Raw genomic sequence first — 14,122 nt, 5'->3', positions numbered from 1 at the left:
ACTGTGCCCTCGGCTGCCCCACCCCACTCCACGCCTGCAATAACAGAACCAGCTCTATCTGTGGGGTCTGCGGGGAGAGGCTCTATTTACGGGGCCGCAGGACCTTGGCAGGTTCTGCCTATTGCACACACGCCTCCGTCAGACATGGCGAGAGCGCGTTTCTGTCCGTCAGACATGGCGAGAGCGCTCTGCATGTCTGTCCTTCAGACATAGTGAGAGCGCGTGTCTGTGGTTTGTGCAGGAAATGGCAGTGGAAGAGAGGGAAGTCATCAAGAGCCTGGACAAGTGTGACTTCACGGAGATCCACAGATACTTTGTGGACAAGGCCGCAGCCCGGAAAGTCCTGAGCAGGGAGGAGAAGCAGGTTGGGCTGCCTCGAGCGTTGTGTGACCTGAAGTGGCCCCTGGGAATGAGAGGCCGGCCTGGCCCAAAGGCTGAGAAAGGCCTGTGGCCTTAGAGAAGCCCCTTCTCACAAAGCTGCTCTTTTCTCGTCAGCCTTAGCGCCCCTGCATGTGCTTAAGTGTCGTTCCGCTTCCCCAGAGCACATTTGAGAGTAAACCCGGTTTGAAATGGATAATTTACCATCATTGATCAAGGGAGGGTTCCCAGACGGGCCGTGGGCTGAGGGCGGGGCTTGTGCGGGCCAGTCGGCTTCTTGCTGTTCTGTGCCATGCGTCTCCCTACATCTAACAGGAACCTGCCGTGCTGTGATCTCCATGTGGCCTTCTCAGGGATTCCCTTAGCCCTCGTCCTCCATGGCGGGCAGCCACGCTCCCTCCACCTGGCTTTACTGCTTAGGCCTAAAACAGCTGAAGTCTGTGCAGGGGCCGGGGAGTCCAGGCCATGGGGTGGTTAGGCCATGGCTCTCGGTGCCCCCTGCAAGCCCACCTGCACTGTCCCCTGCCTCTGCGACCTCCATGGATTGTGAAGGGCTTTGAGGGTCCAGCTGAGTTAGCCAGACAGAGCAGGGTGGTCCCGGGTTAGCAACAACGGACTGAGGCCTGTTCTCTTCTCTTCACTGCTAATGTCCACTGACTGTTTTATTAACTCAGAAGCTAAAAGAAGAGGCAGAAAAACTTCAGCGAGAGTTCGGCTACTGTATTTTAGATGGTCACCAAGAAAAAATAGGCAATTTCAAGATTGAGCCGCCTGGCTTGTTCCGTGGCCGTGGCGACCATCCCAAGATGGGGATGCTGAAGAGAAGGATCATGCCAGAGGATGTGGTTATCAACTGCAGCAGGTGCGTGGCCGGGCGGGCAGCAGGCGGGCACTGGACCCCCGCCACCCGGGTGAGGCTGGCTTTTCTTCGCCTCCTGGGAGAGCGAGGCACACCGAGAAACATGTGGTTGGTGACCCCCACACCATTCCTGTGGAGCTCAGCCTGTAGGCGTGGCCGGGCAAGGGCGGCCCTCCCAGGGTGCTTCCCATGGGGTCGGAAGTCCTCGCCTTGCTATGGCTGAGACTTTCTCCCGCCAAGGACACCTCCATGTGGTTTTCATATCCCACACCATCTGGATGGCCCAGTAGCATTAGGTGTTTTGAACTTATTGGAGGGACATTCCAAGTGGTGGAGAGGGGACCGCTGGGCCACGTGTTGTACTGTGTGACCGCAGCGTGGAGTAGGGACCCTGCCTGCAGGACCCCCAGTGGCCAGGCTGTGTGGGGCAGGGCACTCGTCATCCCAGTTGGTGCTGAGAGGTCCGTGCAGAGCGGTGCCTTGCTTGGGTGGCCGCCCAGCCTCCTGGTGCACTGTGGCCTTCCTGTGTGTGCAGAGGGTAGATTGAGCGGCTGCTTTTGTCTGAGCTGCCAGGCAGGCCACCTCTGATGCCAGACTTGGTCAGGAGCCATGCCACCACCATAGCCACCACGTGGGACGGTTGACCAGAGCAGCTCCTTTTGCTTGCATTCCAGAGAATAAGGTCTCCAAGTTATGTTTGGGTCGTTGTTCTGCTGCAGGGACTCGAAGATCCCCGAGCCGCCGGCGGGGCACCAGTGGAAGGAGGTGCGCTCCGATAACACCGTCACGTGGCTGGCAGCTTGGACCGAGAGCGTTCAGAACTCCATCAAGTACATCATGCTGAACCCTTGCTCGAAGCTGAAGGTGAGCTCAGGGCTTGGCAGGGTGTTTCCTCCCCAGGAGGTCCCCCTGAGGACGCCGGCAGGGAGGTGTGTAAGCTGGGCGCCGGCAGAGGCTTCTGAGATGGGCTGGGAGTCGGCCAGCCCGTGCTGAGGTCATGCTGTGCCAGCAGGCACAAGCCCCAAAGCCAGGAGTGGGCATGGGTGCTCACTGCCGGCATCACCCAGCTGGATTTGCTGCCCCAGCTCCTGACCACGGCACCACTGAGTGGAGAAGCGCGAGGTTTGGGGGAGGGAGAGTTGACAGGCTCCTCCGTTATTTAACAGGAACGTGAATGTTTTCTTTCCTGTTATTTTCTTCGTTTAGGGGGAGACAGCTTGGCAGAAGTTTGAAACAGCTCGACGCCTGCGGGGATTCGTGGACGAGATCCGCTCCCAGTACCGGGCTGACTGGAAGTCTCGGGAAATGAAGACGAGACAGCGGGCGGTGGCCCTGTATTTCATCGATAAGGTGTGCGGCCTTCTCGCTTCCTGGCGGCTCTTCATCCTGGTTCTCCTGGCGAGGACTCCCAGTTGGATGGTGCAGTGTGGCGACGTGGGCCTGTGTGTGGGGTGGAACCTCATTCTGATGGGGGTGTGTGTGCATGTGCACACGTGTGTGGGTGTGAACATGTGTGTAGGGTGTGCATGTGCATTGTGTGGTGTGTGTGCACCTGTGTGTGGGGTGTGCCTTTGTGTGTGGCGTGCCTGTGTGTGGCATGTCTTTGTGGGGGGCGTGCATGTATGTGTGCACATATGTGTGTGGTGTGCATGTGTGTGGTGGGCCTGTGTGTGTGGTGTGCCTGTGTGTGTGGCGTGCATGTGTGAGGCGTGCCTGTGTGTGTGGCGTGCCTGTGTGTGTGGCGTGCATGTGTGTGTGGCGTGCCTGTGTGTGGTGTGCATGTGTGTGTGGTGTGCATGTGTGTGGCGTGCATGTGTGTGGCGTGCCTGTGTGGTGTGCCTGTGTGTGGTGTGCCTGTGTGTGTGGCGTGCCTGTGTGTGGCGTGCATGTGTGTGGCGTGCATGTGTGTGTGGTGTGCATGTGTGTGGCGTGCATGTGTGTGGCGTGCATGTGTGTGGCGTGCCTGTGTGTGTGGCTTTCATGTGTGTGGCGTGCATGTGTGTGGCATGCCTGTGTGTGTGGTGTGCCTGTGTGTGGCGTGCATGTGTGTGTGGCGTGCCTGTGTGTGGTGTGCATGTGTGTGTGGTGTGTGTGTGTGGTGTGCATGTGTGTGTGGTGTGCCTGTGTGTGGTGTGCATGTGTGTGTGGTGTGTGTGGCGTGCATGTGTGTGATGTGCCTGTGTGTGGTGTGCATGTGTGTGTGGTGTGCGTGTGTGATGTGCGTGTGTGTGTGGTGTGCATGTGTGTGGTGTGCATGTGTGTGGTGTGTGTGGCGTGCATGTGTGTGTGGTGTGCCTGTGTGTGGTGTGCATGTGTGTGTGGTGTGCGTGTGTGTGTGATGTGCCTGTGTGTGTGGCGTGCCTGTGTGTGGCGTGCATGTGTGTGGCGTGCATGTGTGTGTGGTGTGCATATGTGTGTGGTGTGCATGTGTGTGTGGCGTGCATGTGTGTGGCGTGCATGTGTGTGGCGTGCATGTGTGTGTGGCTTGCATGTGTGTGGCGTGCATGTGTGTGGCGTGCCTGTGTGTGTGGTGTGCCTGTGTGTGTGGCGTGCGTGTGTGGCGTGCCTGTGTGTGGTGTGCATGTGTGTGTGGTGTGCATATGTGTGTGATGTGTGTGTGGTGTGCATGTGCACGCACCACCCACTTTGACCATTCCCCACCAACTAGCTGGCGCTGAGAGCAGGAAATGAGAAGGAGGACGGTGAGGCGGCCGACACCGTGGGCTGCTGTTCCCTCCGCGTGGAGCACGTCCAGCTGCACCCGGAGGCCGATGGCTGCCAACACGTGGTGGAATTTGACTTTCTGGGGAAGGACTGCATCCGCTACTACAACAGAGTGCCGGTGGAGAAGCCGGTGAGTGCCCTCGTGCAGGCTGCCCCCGCTACGTGACACGTATTTGCTCTGGATGTCTGGGGGCGTGCCAGAGCTGCCGTGGGGTCTGTGGCCCGTTTGCCGCGTCCTGCCTGCTGGGTGAGGCCTGCTGTGCTGGGGCTGATCAGGGTAAAGGTGAAGGAGAGGCTGTGCACCATGGTAGACCCAAGGGGTCACAAGGGAGCTGGTCGGGGGCTGAAAAGGGCACGTGTGTCACGCCAGCTTCGTCTCCTGACCCCCGGCCAGAGCATCTCCCAGGGCTGCTGGAGGAAGGCACTGCAGACCCAGTGGTTTAACAACAGACGTTTATTGTCGCTCAGCCCTGGGGGCCAGAGTCCGAGTCAAGGTGCTGGCAGAGCCACATCCCACCCACACTCGGGGAGGATCCTCCTGCCTTCCCAGCATCTGGTGGGGCCATGGATCCTGGGTGTCCTTGGCCTGAGGCTGCCACACCCCAGTCTCTGCCTCCGTTGTCACATGGCCATCTTCTCCCTGCGTCTCTGCCTCTGCGTGTTCTCACAAGGACGCTGTCGTATTGGAGTTAGGGCCCAGCCCACTCTTTCTATGACTTCATCTTATCAGTCTCTAAAGACCCTGTTTTTAAATAAGGTCACGTTCTGGCCAGGCATGGTGGTGCACTCCTGTAATCTCAGTGCTTCGGGAGGCTGAGGTGGGAGGATCACTTGAGCCCAGGAGTTTGAGACCACCTGGGCAACATAATGAGACCCTGTCTCTAAAATAATAATTTAAAAAAACAGCCGGGCGCGGTGTCTCACGCCTGTAATCCCAGCACTTTGGGAGGCCAAGGCGGGTGGATCACGAGGTCAGGAGATCGAGACCATCCTGGCTACACGGTGAAACCCCGTCTCTACTAAAAATACAAAAAATTAGCCGGGCGTGGTGGCGGGCGCCTGTAGTCCCAGCTACTCGGGAGGCTGAGGCAGGAGAACGGCGTGAACCCGGGAGGCGGAGCTTGCAGTGATCCGAGATCGCGCCACTGCACTCCAGCCTGGGCGACAGAGCGAGACTCCGTCTCAAAAATTAAAAATAAAAATTAGCTGCGCATGATGGTGCTTGTGGTCCCAATTACTCCAGAGGCCGAGGTGGGAGGATTGCTTGAGCCTGGGAGGTAGAGGCTGCAGTGAGCCTTGATCACTCCACTGCACTCCTGCCTGGGCGACAAAATGAGACCCTGTCTTTTTTTAATTTTTTTTCTTTTTTCAAGACGGTGTCTCGCACTGTTGCCCAGGCTGGAGTACAGTGGTGCGATCTCGGCTCACTGCGACCTCCGCCTCCTGGGTTCAAGCGATTCTCCTGCCTCAGCCTCCCGAGTAGCTGGGATTACAGGTGCCTGCCACCACGCTCAGCTAATTTTTGTATTCTTAGTAGAGACAGGGTTTCACCATGTTGGCCAGGCTGGTGTTGAACTCTTGACCTCGTGATCTACCTGCCTCAGCCTTCCAGAGTGCTGGCATTACAGGCATGAGCCACTGCGGCTGGCCGAGACCGTGTCTTAAAAAAAAAAAAAAAAAAAGGTTACATTCTGAGGTTCTGGTGAGGATATGAATTTCGGGAACACTTTTCACCCCAGTACACCTGGGAGGGGCTGCCCTCTTTCCTCTGCTGCAGGGACTAGTGGCTGCCCACCACCCCCACAGCCCCTAGCTCCACCAGCATCGATGCCCAGAGGGATGAGTGTGGTCGGGAAGGGCTGGGTAAATCTCTGGTCTCCAGACTGGCTTGAAGGAAGACTGGAACCTGGGGAGCATCCTCACCTTTGAATGGCTGTCCTGAAGAGTCACGGTGTCCCCTGTCTGGGTGGGCGCCACGTCGCAGTGACGTTGGACGAACTCCCTGCACCTCAAAAGCACAAATGTGACTCAGGCCGGGCGCAAGGCCCACACCTGTAGTCCAGACACCTTGGGAGGGCTAGGTGGGAGGGTTGCTGGAGCCCAGGAGTTGGAGGCTGCAGTGAGCTATGATTGTGCCACTGCACTCCAGCCCAAGTGACAGAGCCAGACCTAGTCTCTAAAAATTAAAAATAAAAATAAAAAAATTAATGTGACCCAACCGTGGGATGGAGTGGAGCCGTTGAAAAACAGAAATGGAAGTTTGGGGACAGGTGTTGAGGGCAGCAGAGAAACAGGAGTCCCTGGCAGGGCCCGGCCTCAGGCAGTCTGGTCGGGAAGTCATTCCTAAGGAATGAATTAATCGGAGGTAGGAGACAGAAGCCAACACACGAAAGGAAGAGGCAAGGAGGTGCTCACCACAGTGCCCCTGCTGTGGTGAAGCATCGGCTGTGGTGCAGGCCTGGATGGGGAGTTGCACTCTGTCCAGAGGACTAGCCAGCCATTTGCAGTGCTGTCCAGGGGAGCACTCGGTAATGGAATGCATGTGATGTAGAGAAAAAGGCGGGATATAAAGCCTCGTCAAGATCAGCGGTGTGAAACCAAACGTGTAGAGGAAGATGAGGGAAGAAGCCAGAAGTCGGGAGCTGTGGGCTGGGGCTTCCCGCCGTGTCCCGGTGCCTGTGGGTTTGTAGAATGGGGTTCATCGGCCATGGTGCCAGGCTGGTGAGGGGGCCAGTTGGGGGTGCGGGGCCTCCTGCCCATGTCTGGTGAGGGAGGGCTGCCATGCTGGTGCTGGAGAGAGCAGAGCAGAGGCCATGGCAACCTCCGCCCTGGAGCTGATGCCCAGCGCTCAGGGAGGGTGCCCGCCACTTGTAGGAGGACCAGCAGGTGAAACTGAGGGGAGGGCAGGCACGGGTGCAGGTGCAGGCTGGCGTTTCCTCGGAGCAGGGTTGGTCTCTCCAGAAGGGAATTAATGTCCTCTCCCCAAAGGGACTGGTGGAGGGAGGTTGGACACAGGAACCCCAAAGGCCCTGAGGTCCTGTGATGTCAGATGAGTGTCTCACATTACAAGGGTGTGGGCTCACCTGGTGGAGATCCGGCATTGATGGAAGAAGGAGCCGGGGACTCCGGGCCACCTGCCACGGTCACCCGGGGGTTTGCAGGGCAGGAGTCACGCCCACCTCCTGAGCACGCTGCCTGTGCGTGTGGTAGCGGTGACTGCCGCACTGGAGGGTGGGGGCCGTGTCACGGGAGGATGCCGACAGGTGACGGTGATGCTGCTCGGGCCACCTTCCTCAGGGAAGCCTCCCGTGGGCTCCCAGGCTCTGCGTAGACGCCCTTCAGGTCCTCACTGGATTCGGGTTTTTTCTGTCCTCTGAAATTCCTTCTTTCTCCTTCAGGTGTACAAGAACTTACAGCTCTTTATGGAGAGCAAGGGCCCCCGGGACAACCTCTTCGACAGGCTGACCGTACGCCGGCTCGTGTTTCCTCAGTGGGCGGCGGCGGGACCCAGGGAGAGGGCGTGGGCGCTGAGTCTGGCCCAGGGTTTTGTCCTGACCCAACGGCCGGCTCGTGTTTCCTCAGTGGGCGGTGGCGGGACCCAGGGAGAGGGCGTGGGCGCTGAGTCTGGCCCAGGGTTTTGTCCTGACCCAACGGCCGACCTGCCCTTTCCTTCCTGCGGGAGGCTGGGACGGCCCCGCAAAGCCACGTAATTATAGAGACCATTTTCCTCCCCAGACGACCAGCCTGAACAAGCACCTCCAGGAGCTGATGGACGGGCTGACGGCCAAGGTGTTCCGGACCTACAACGCCTCCATCACTCTGCAGGAGCAGCTGCGGGCCCTGACGCGCGGTGAGCAGGCCCCACACCCAAACTCAGCGCAGGGGAGCACGGCCCCTGCCCCAGACCGGGCTCCCCGGCTGGCCCTTGTTGAGTGAGCCTCGGGGTGGGGCCACTTCTTTGGGAAATGGGCTGAGGTTGTGGGCTGGCTGCTTGGCAGCCTAGGTGGCCAGAGTCCTGGGGAGGAGGAGGGAGGTTCTGGCTCTCGGGACCCCAGGCATCCCAGCCATGTTCTCCCTGCGGGGCAGCCCCTACTGCTGAGCCCTACGCAGGACCCCGTGGCCAGGCGTGGTTCCTTGGCTGCATCCCAGCCACGTGCTCCCTGCGGGGCGGCTGCTGCTGCTGAGCCCTACTCAGGCCCCCGTGGCCAGGCCTGGTGGTGTTCCTCAGCTCCTCCTCAGGGTTCTTTCTTGAAGGCCCAGGAGGCCTCTGCACTTTCCAGTGGTCCTGTCCCTCCCGCCCTCAGCTGTCTGAGCACCCCGACCTCTGGGCCTCTGTCCACGGCCCTGTCTCAGCTTCAGGGCCCTCTGCTCTTTGTCCCCTGCCATCAACCTGGGGATGCCGTCTAAGCTCGGTGAGGGCCTCTCCTCCCTCTGTCTCTGGCGCTGCCCCTGCTCCGTGATGTCTGGGCTGCTCTGTGATGTCCGGGCAGATTGGACGCACAGACTCTGTCCAGAGGGTGCCTCCCACCCCGGCGCCCACTGCACTCCCCAAGCAGGGCTTCCTGGAGGAGGCGCCGAGGCTGGGTGCTCAGGGGTGCTGACGCTCGGCATGTGTTTTGCGTGCACCCGTGGGCCTCAGAGGCCGGTGCTGTGCTGCCCTGGGGACAGCCTTGGAGCTGGGGCAGCACTGGGGCTGTGGGATGCGGAGGAGCTAGCTGGCATCCAGGTGAGAGCCCCAGCAGAGGAGACGCGCCCTCCACTGAGGGAGGCAGAAGATTCTGGGTGAGGGCGTAGGGGCCGAGGCCAAGGCCGGGCCTGGGAGAGGAAATGAAGGTGCTGGGCCCACTGTGGACGCGCTTCCAGAGCTGGGTGGGCCATGCAGGATGGGCGTGAAGGAGTGGCCGCTCCAGTAGGTGCCTTGGGGCCAGTGCTTACGTTCTCTGAACCTCATTCTTGACTGGAAAATGGAGACAACGTGGTACCTTGAGGGGATGTCGCCAGGGGAAGCCGGGTGCCGGGGACTTGTGACAGGCAGACTCGCCCGTCCAGGCGGCTGGGCCTCCTCCTCGCCATGGGGCCTGGGAAGGCCCGGGTGGTGCTACCTGTGCTGTGGCCCCACGTGAAGCCTTGTTGCTGTGGTTAAAGACGCTGGGCCCTGCTCTCGAGGCCACCTTGGAGGGTCACTGACCCTTGGCCCTCACTCTCCCCATCCCAGTGGGTGCCTGTGTGAGTGGAAGGGGCTGCGCTGTGTGGCGCGTTGAGTAAGGCCAGCTCAGGGCAGACAGGGAGGGTGGCCGGCCCCGTGGGTGCTGCTTCTGATAGCCCGTGCCTCTCAGCTGAGGACAGCATAGCAGCTAAGATCTTATCCTACAACCGAGCCAACCGAGTCGTGGCCATTCTCTGCAACCATCAGCGAGCGACCCCCAGTACATTTGAGAAGTCGATGCAGAATCTCCAGACGAAGGTAGCAGCTCCCAGGAGAGCCCCCAGCCCAGCCCTTGAGGGACCCCTCCCCCTCCCCAGAGCCTCGGCACAGGCCGGGGAGCCAGCCGCGGTGGGCACGTAGGGTGTGGAAGGGTGTGGGCACAGGGGCTGGTGCGGGACGGGGAGGGGCAGCCCTGTCTGGACCCTTTTCCTGCAGATCCAGGCAAAGAAGGAGCAGGTGGCTGAGGCCAGGGCAGAGCTGAGGAGGGCAAGGGCTGAGCACAAAGCCCAAGGGGATGGCAAGTCCAGGAGGTGAGTACCCGTGCCCTCAGACGCCTTCTCCCGGGGCCCTGTCCCAACCCGTAGGGTCCAGCCCCACAGGGTCGGTGGGAGACGACCCTTGCTGTCTCTCCTTGTGCGGAGACGAGAGATTGTAGAAATAAAGATACAAGACAAAGAGATAAAAGAAAGGACAGCTGGGCCCGGGGGACCACTACCACCAGGACGCAGAGACCGGTAGTGGCCCCGAATGTCTGGCTGCGCTGTTATTTATTGGATACAAAGCAAAAGGGGCAGGGTAAAGAGTGTGAGTCATCTCCAGTGATAAGTGAGATCACGTGGGTCACATGTCCACTGGACACGGGGCCCTTCCCTGTTTGGCAGCCGAGGCAGAGAGAGAGAGAGAACAGTTTACGCCATTATTTCTGCATATCAGAGACTTTTAGTACTTTCACTAATTTTCTACTGCTATCTAGAAGGCAGAGCCAGGTGTACAGGATGGAACATGAAGGCGGACTAGGAGCGTGACCACTGAAGCACAGCATCACAGGGAGACGGTTAGGCCTCTGGATAACTGCGGGCGAGCCTGACTGATGTCAGGCCCTCCACAAGAGGTGGAGGAGTAGAGTCTTCTCTAAACTCCCCTGGGGAAAGGGAGACTCCCTTTCCCGGTCTGCTAAGTAGCAGGTGTTTTTCCTTGACACTGAGGCTACCGCTAGACCTCGGTCCGCCTGGCAACGGGCGTCTTCCCAGATGCTGGCGTTACTGCTAGACCAAGGAGCCCTCTGGTGGCCCTGTCTGGGCATAACAGAAGGCTCGCACTCTTGTCTTCTGGTTACTCCTCACTATGTCCCCTCATATCTCTGTATGGCCTGGTTTTTCCTAGGCTATGATTGTAGAGCGAGGATTATTACAATATTGGAAAAAAGAGTAATTGCTACCAACTAATGATTAATGATATTCATATATAATCATATCTATGATCTATCTATAGTATAACTATTCTTATGTATTTTATTATACTGGAACAGCTCGTGCCCTCGGTCTCTTGCCTCGGCACCTAGGTAGCTTGCCGCCCACACCAACCCAGATGTGGCAGCTTCAGACGCGCCTTCCCACGGCCAGTTTTGTTTTCCTCTTCAATTGTTATTTTGTGATTTTTTTTTTTTTTTTTTTGAGATGGAGTCTCTGTCGCCAGGCTGGAGTGCGCTGGCGCGGTCTCAGCTCACTGCAACCTCCGCCTCCCGGGTTCAAGTGATTCTCCTGCCTCAGCCTCCCGAGTAGCTGGGGTTACAGGTGCCCGCCACCACGCCCGGCTCATTTATTTATTTAGTAGAAACGGGGTTTCTCCATGTTGGCCAGGCTGGTCAAACTCCTGGCCTCAAGTGATCCTCCTGCCTTGGCATCTCAAAGTGCTGGGATTACAGGCATGAGCCACTGCACCTGGCCAACTTTGTGATTTTTAAAAATACAAACTATATGCCTTGTGGACAAGAGTGGGACACATGGAGCCGTGGGAGGAGGAGACCCTGGCCGCCGAGGAGGTTTGTGATTGTCATTGTGGGGTCAGGAAATGAGAAGAAGGTGCCAGACTCTTCTCCAGGGCGGCGGCACCATCCCCTCCCCACCAGCAGTGTGTGAGGGCTCCGATTCCTCTGTCCAGGCGCCACTGTAGGGTCAGTTTTCCATGTGTCGATTAGAGCGCAGTGGGTGTGAAGGAGCGTCTGACCGTGGGTGCTCTTTGCAGGTGCTTGTTGCCTGTTTCTGTATCGTCTCTGGAGAATGACTGCTCAGGTCCTCTGTCCATTTTCCAGTCGGGTTGTTGTTTTATTATTGACTTGTAAGAGCTCGTCGATGTTTCGCCCACTCTTGGGTTGTCTTTGTTCTTTCTTTTTTTTTTTTCCCTTGGAGACAGAGCATTGCTCTGTCGCCAAGGCTGGAGTGCAATGGCATGATCTCGGCTCACTGCAATCTCTGCCTCCAGGGTTCAAGCAATTCTCCTGCCTCAGCCTCCTGAGTAGCTGGGATTACAGGCGCCCGCCACCATGCCCGGCTAATTTTTTTGTATTTTAGTAGAGACGGGGTTTCACCGTGTTGCCCAGGCTGGTCTTGAACTCCTGAGCTCAGGCAATCTACCTGTCTCGGCCTCCCAAAGTGCTGGGATTACAGGTGTGAGTCACCACTCCCAGCCCTATTTTTTTTTTTTTTTTTGGTGATGGAGTCTTGCTCTGTCACCCAGGCTAGAGTGCAGTGGCGTGATCTTGGCTTACTGCAACCTCTGCCTCCTGGGTTCAAGCGATTCTCCTGCCTCAGCCTCCCGAGTAGCTGGGACTACAGACACACGCCACTATACCTGGCTAATTTTTGTATTTTAGTAGAGATGGGGTTTCACCATGTCGGTCAGGCTGGTCTTGAACTCCTGACCTCAGGTGATCCACCCACCTCGGCCTCCCAAAGTGCTGGGATTACAGGTGTGAGCGGCTGCGCCCGGCCACGTCTTTCTTCTTTCTTGTTGGTGTCCTGTGACACATTTAAGATTTGGATGAGTCAGCGTGCTGAGAAGGCTTTGCCTAACCCAAGGCCATGAAGATAGATTTCTCTGTTTTCTCCTAAGAGGTTTATTGGTTTACTCTTACATTTAGGTCATTGGTTCTGAGTTAATTTTTGTGTGTGGTCTGAGGGAAGGGCCCAGGGTCATTCTCTTGCATGTGGACAGCCAGATGTCTCAGCATCCTAGCTCACCATAGTCTCAACTTGCTGGGCTCAAGCAATCCTCCTGCCTCAGCCTCCTGAGTAGCTGGGACCACAGGTGCGAACTGCCACAACTGGCTAATTTTTACACTAAGAAAATTTTTGTATGTTGCCCAAGCTACTCTTGAACTCCTGGCTTTAAGCAATCCTGCCTTGGCCTCCCAGAGCTCTGAGATTACAAGTATGAGCCACCGTGCCTGGCCCTTAGGACTGTATCTATAAAGGCCATATTGTATGCAAACAGAGATAGTTTTACTTCTTCTTTTCCCATCATATGCCTTTTATTTCATATTTTTGCATTATGGACCTGGCAGGAATCTCCAGTACACTGGACATGAGTGGGCAGCCTTGCCTTGTTCCTGATACTGGGGGCAAAACTCTCATGCTTTTATCATGGAATATGATGTTAACTGTAGGTTTTTCACAGAAGCTGTTTGTTAACAAAATTTACTTCTATTCCTAGTTTGCTGAGGTTTTTTTTTTTTTTTTTTATCATGAAGAGCATTGGATTTTGTCAAATGATTTTCTGCACCTGTTGAGATCTTGTTTTTGTCCCTTCCTTATATTGATAGGATGTATTATACTAATTGATCAGATATGAAACCATCCTTGCATTCCTGGGATAAATCCTACTTGAGCAATTGTGTAATCATTTTTGTCTATTGCTGGATTCAGTTTGCTGATATTTTGTTGAGGTTTTTGCATCTGTATTCATGAGCATGTTAGTCTATAGTTTTCTTATGATGTCATTGATTTTGGTATCAAGGTAATACTGGTAACGAGTTGAATAATATTTAATATAATATCTAATATTTCATGAAAGTTTATGAAAAATTGGTGCCTTTTTAAAGAGAGAGAGTCTTGCTGTGTTGCTCAGGCTGGTCTTGAACTCCTGGGCTCAAGCAGTCCTCCGAACTCAGCCTCCCGAATAGCTGAGACTATAGGCTTGCACTGCGCTGCCTGGCTAGGGTCAGTTTGTTAAATGAATTCACCAGTGAAACCATCTAGGCCTGGGCTTTTCTTTGGGAGACGTTTAAAGTTACTGATATAATCACTTGTTATAGTTCTATTCATATTTTCTATACTTTGTGAGTCGGTTCTGGTAGTTTGTATCTTTCTGGGAATTTGTTTAGTCTAGGGTGTCTAACTGGCTGGTGCCCAGTTATTCATAGTATTCCCATATTATCTTTTTTATTTCTTCAGTGATGTTCCCTGTTCCCTCTTTCATTCATTCCTCATTATTGTGGCTGCGGTTCTTTTTTTTTTTGACACAGAGTCTCACTCTGTTGCCCAGGCTGGAGTGCAGTGGCATGATCTCAGCTCACCACAACCTCTGCCTCCCGGGTTCAAACGATTTTCCTGCCTCAGCCTCCTGAGTAGCTGGGATTACAGGTGCACGCCACCATGCCTGGCTAATTTTTGTATTTTTAGTAGAGACGGAGTTTCACCATGTTAGCCAGGATGGTCTCAATCTCCTGACCTTGTGATCCACCCGCCTTGGCCTCCCACAGTGCTGAGATTACAGGCGTGAGCCACTGCTCCTGGCCTGGCTGTGGTTCTTAAAGGGTAAAAGTTTTCTCTTCAGGATGAGCATCCGGAGATGCAGGGGTCTGTTTTTAATGGTGGCGTGTGCGAAGGAAATGTCAATTGGAACAAAGGGTATTCAGTGAAAAATAAGGCTGTGACCCACCCCTGACCTCCTGTCCC

The 14,122-nt window shown here is 56.2% G+C and overlaps 1 protein-coding gene across 18 annotated transcripts in view; it reads left to right on the top strand.

Annotated features, from left to right (window-relative positions):
• Positions 1 to 14,122, top strand: part of TOP1MT (DNA topoisomerase I mitochondrial) — a 69,163-nt gene that overhangs the window by 34,778 nt on the left and 20,263 nt on the right. For all 18 annotated transcript variants that reach the window (XR_010159125.1, XR_010159124.1, XM_063816061.1 and 15 more), the window contains 9 exon segments: positions 242 to 364; positions 1,053 to 1,240; positions 1,957 to 2,101; positions 2,444 to 2,587; positions 3,906 to 4,091; positions 7,360 to 7,428; positions 7,697 to 7,811; positions 9,298 to 9,425; positions 9,603 to 9,697. Coding sequence is in view for 16 of the 18 variants with exons in the window: in XM_063816061.1 (XP_063672131.1) it covers positions 242 to 364; positions 1,053 to 1,240; positions 1,957 to 2,101; positions 2,444 to 2,587; positions 3,906 to 4,091; positions 7,360 to 7,428; positions 7,697 to 7,811; positions 9,298 to 9,425; positions 9,603 to 9,697 (1,193 nt within the window). In the remaining 2 variants the exon portion in view is untranslated.

This window comes from Pan troglodytes, chromosome 7 (assembly GCF_028858775.2).
Source record: "Pan troglodytes isolate AG18354 chromosome 7, NHGRI_mPanTro3-v2.0_pri, whole genome shotgun sequence".
Classification (NCBI taxonomy): Eukaryota; Metazoa; Chordata; class Mammalia; order Primates; family Hominidae; genus Pan; species Pan troglodytes.
Note: the sequence above shows the minus strand (reverse complement) of the source record. Positions and strands in the feature narration are given on the sequence as shown.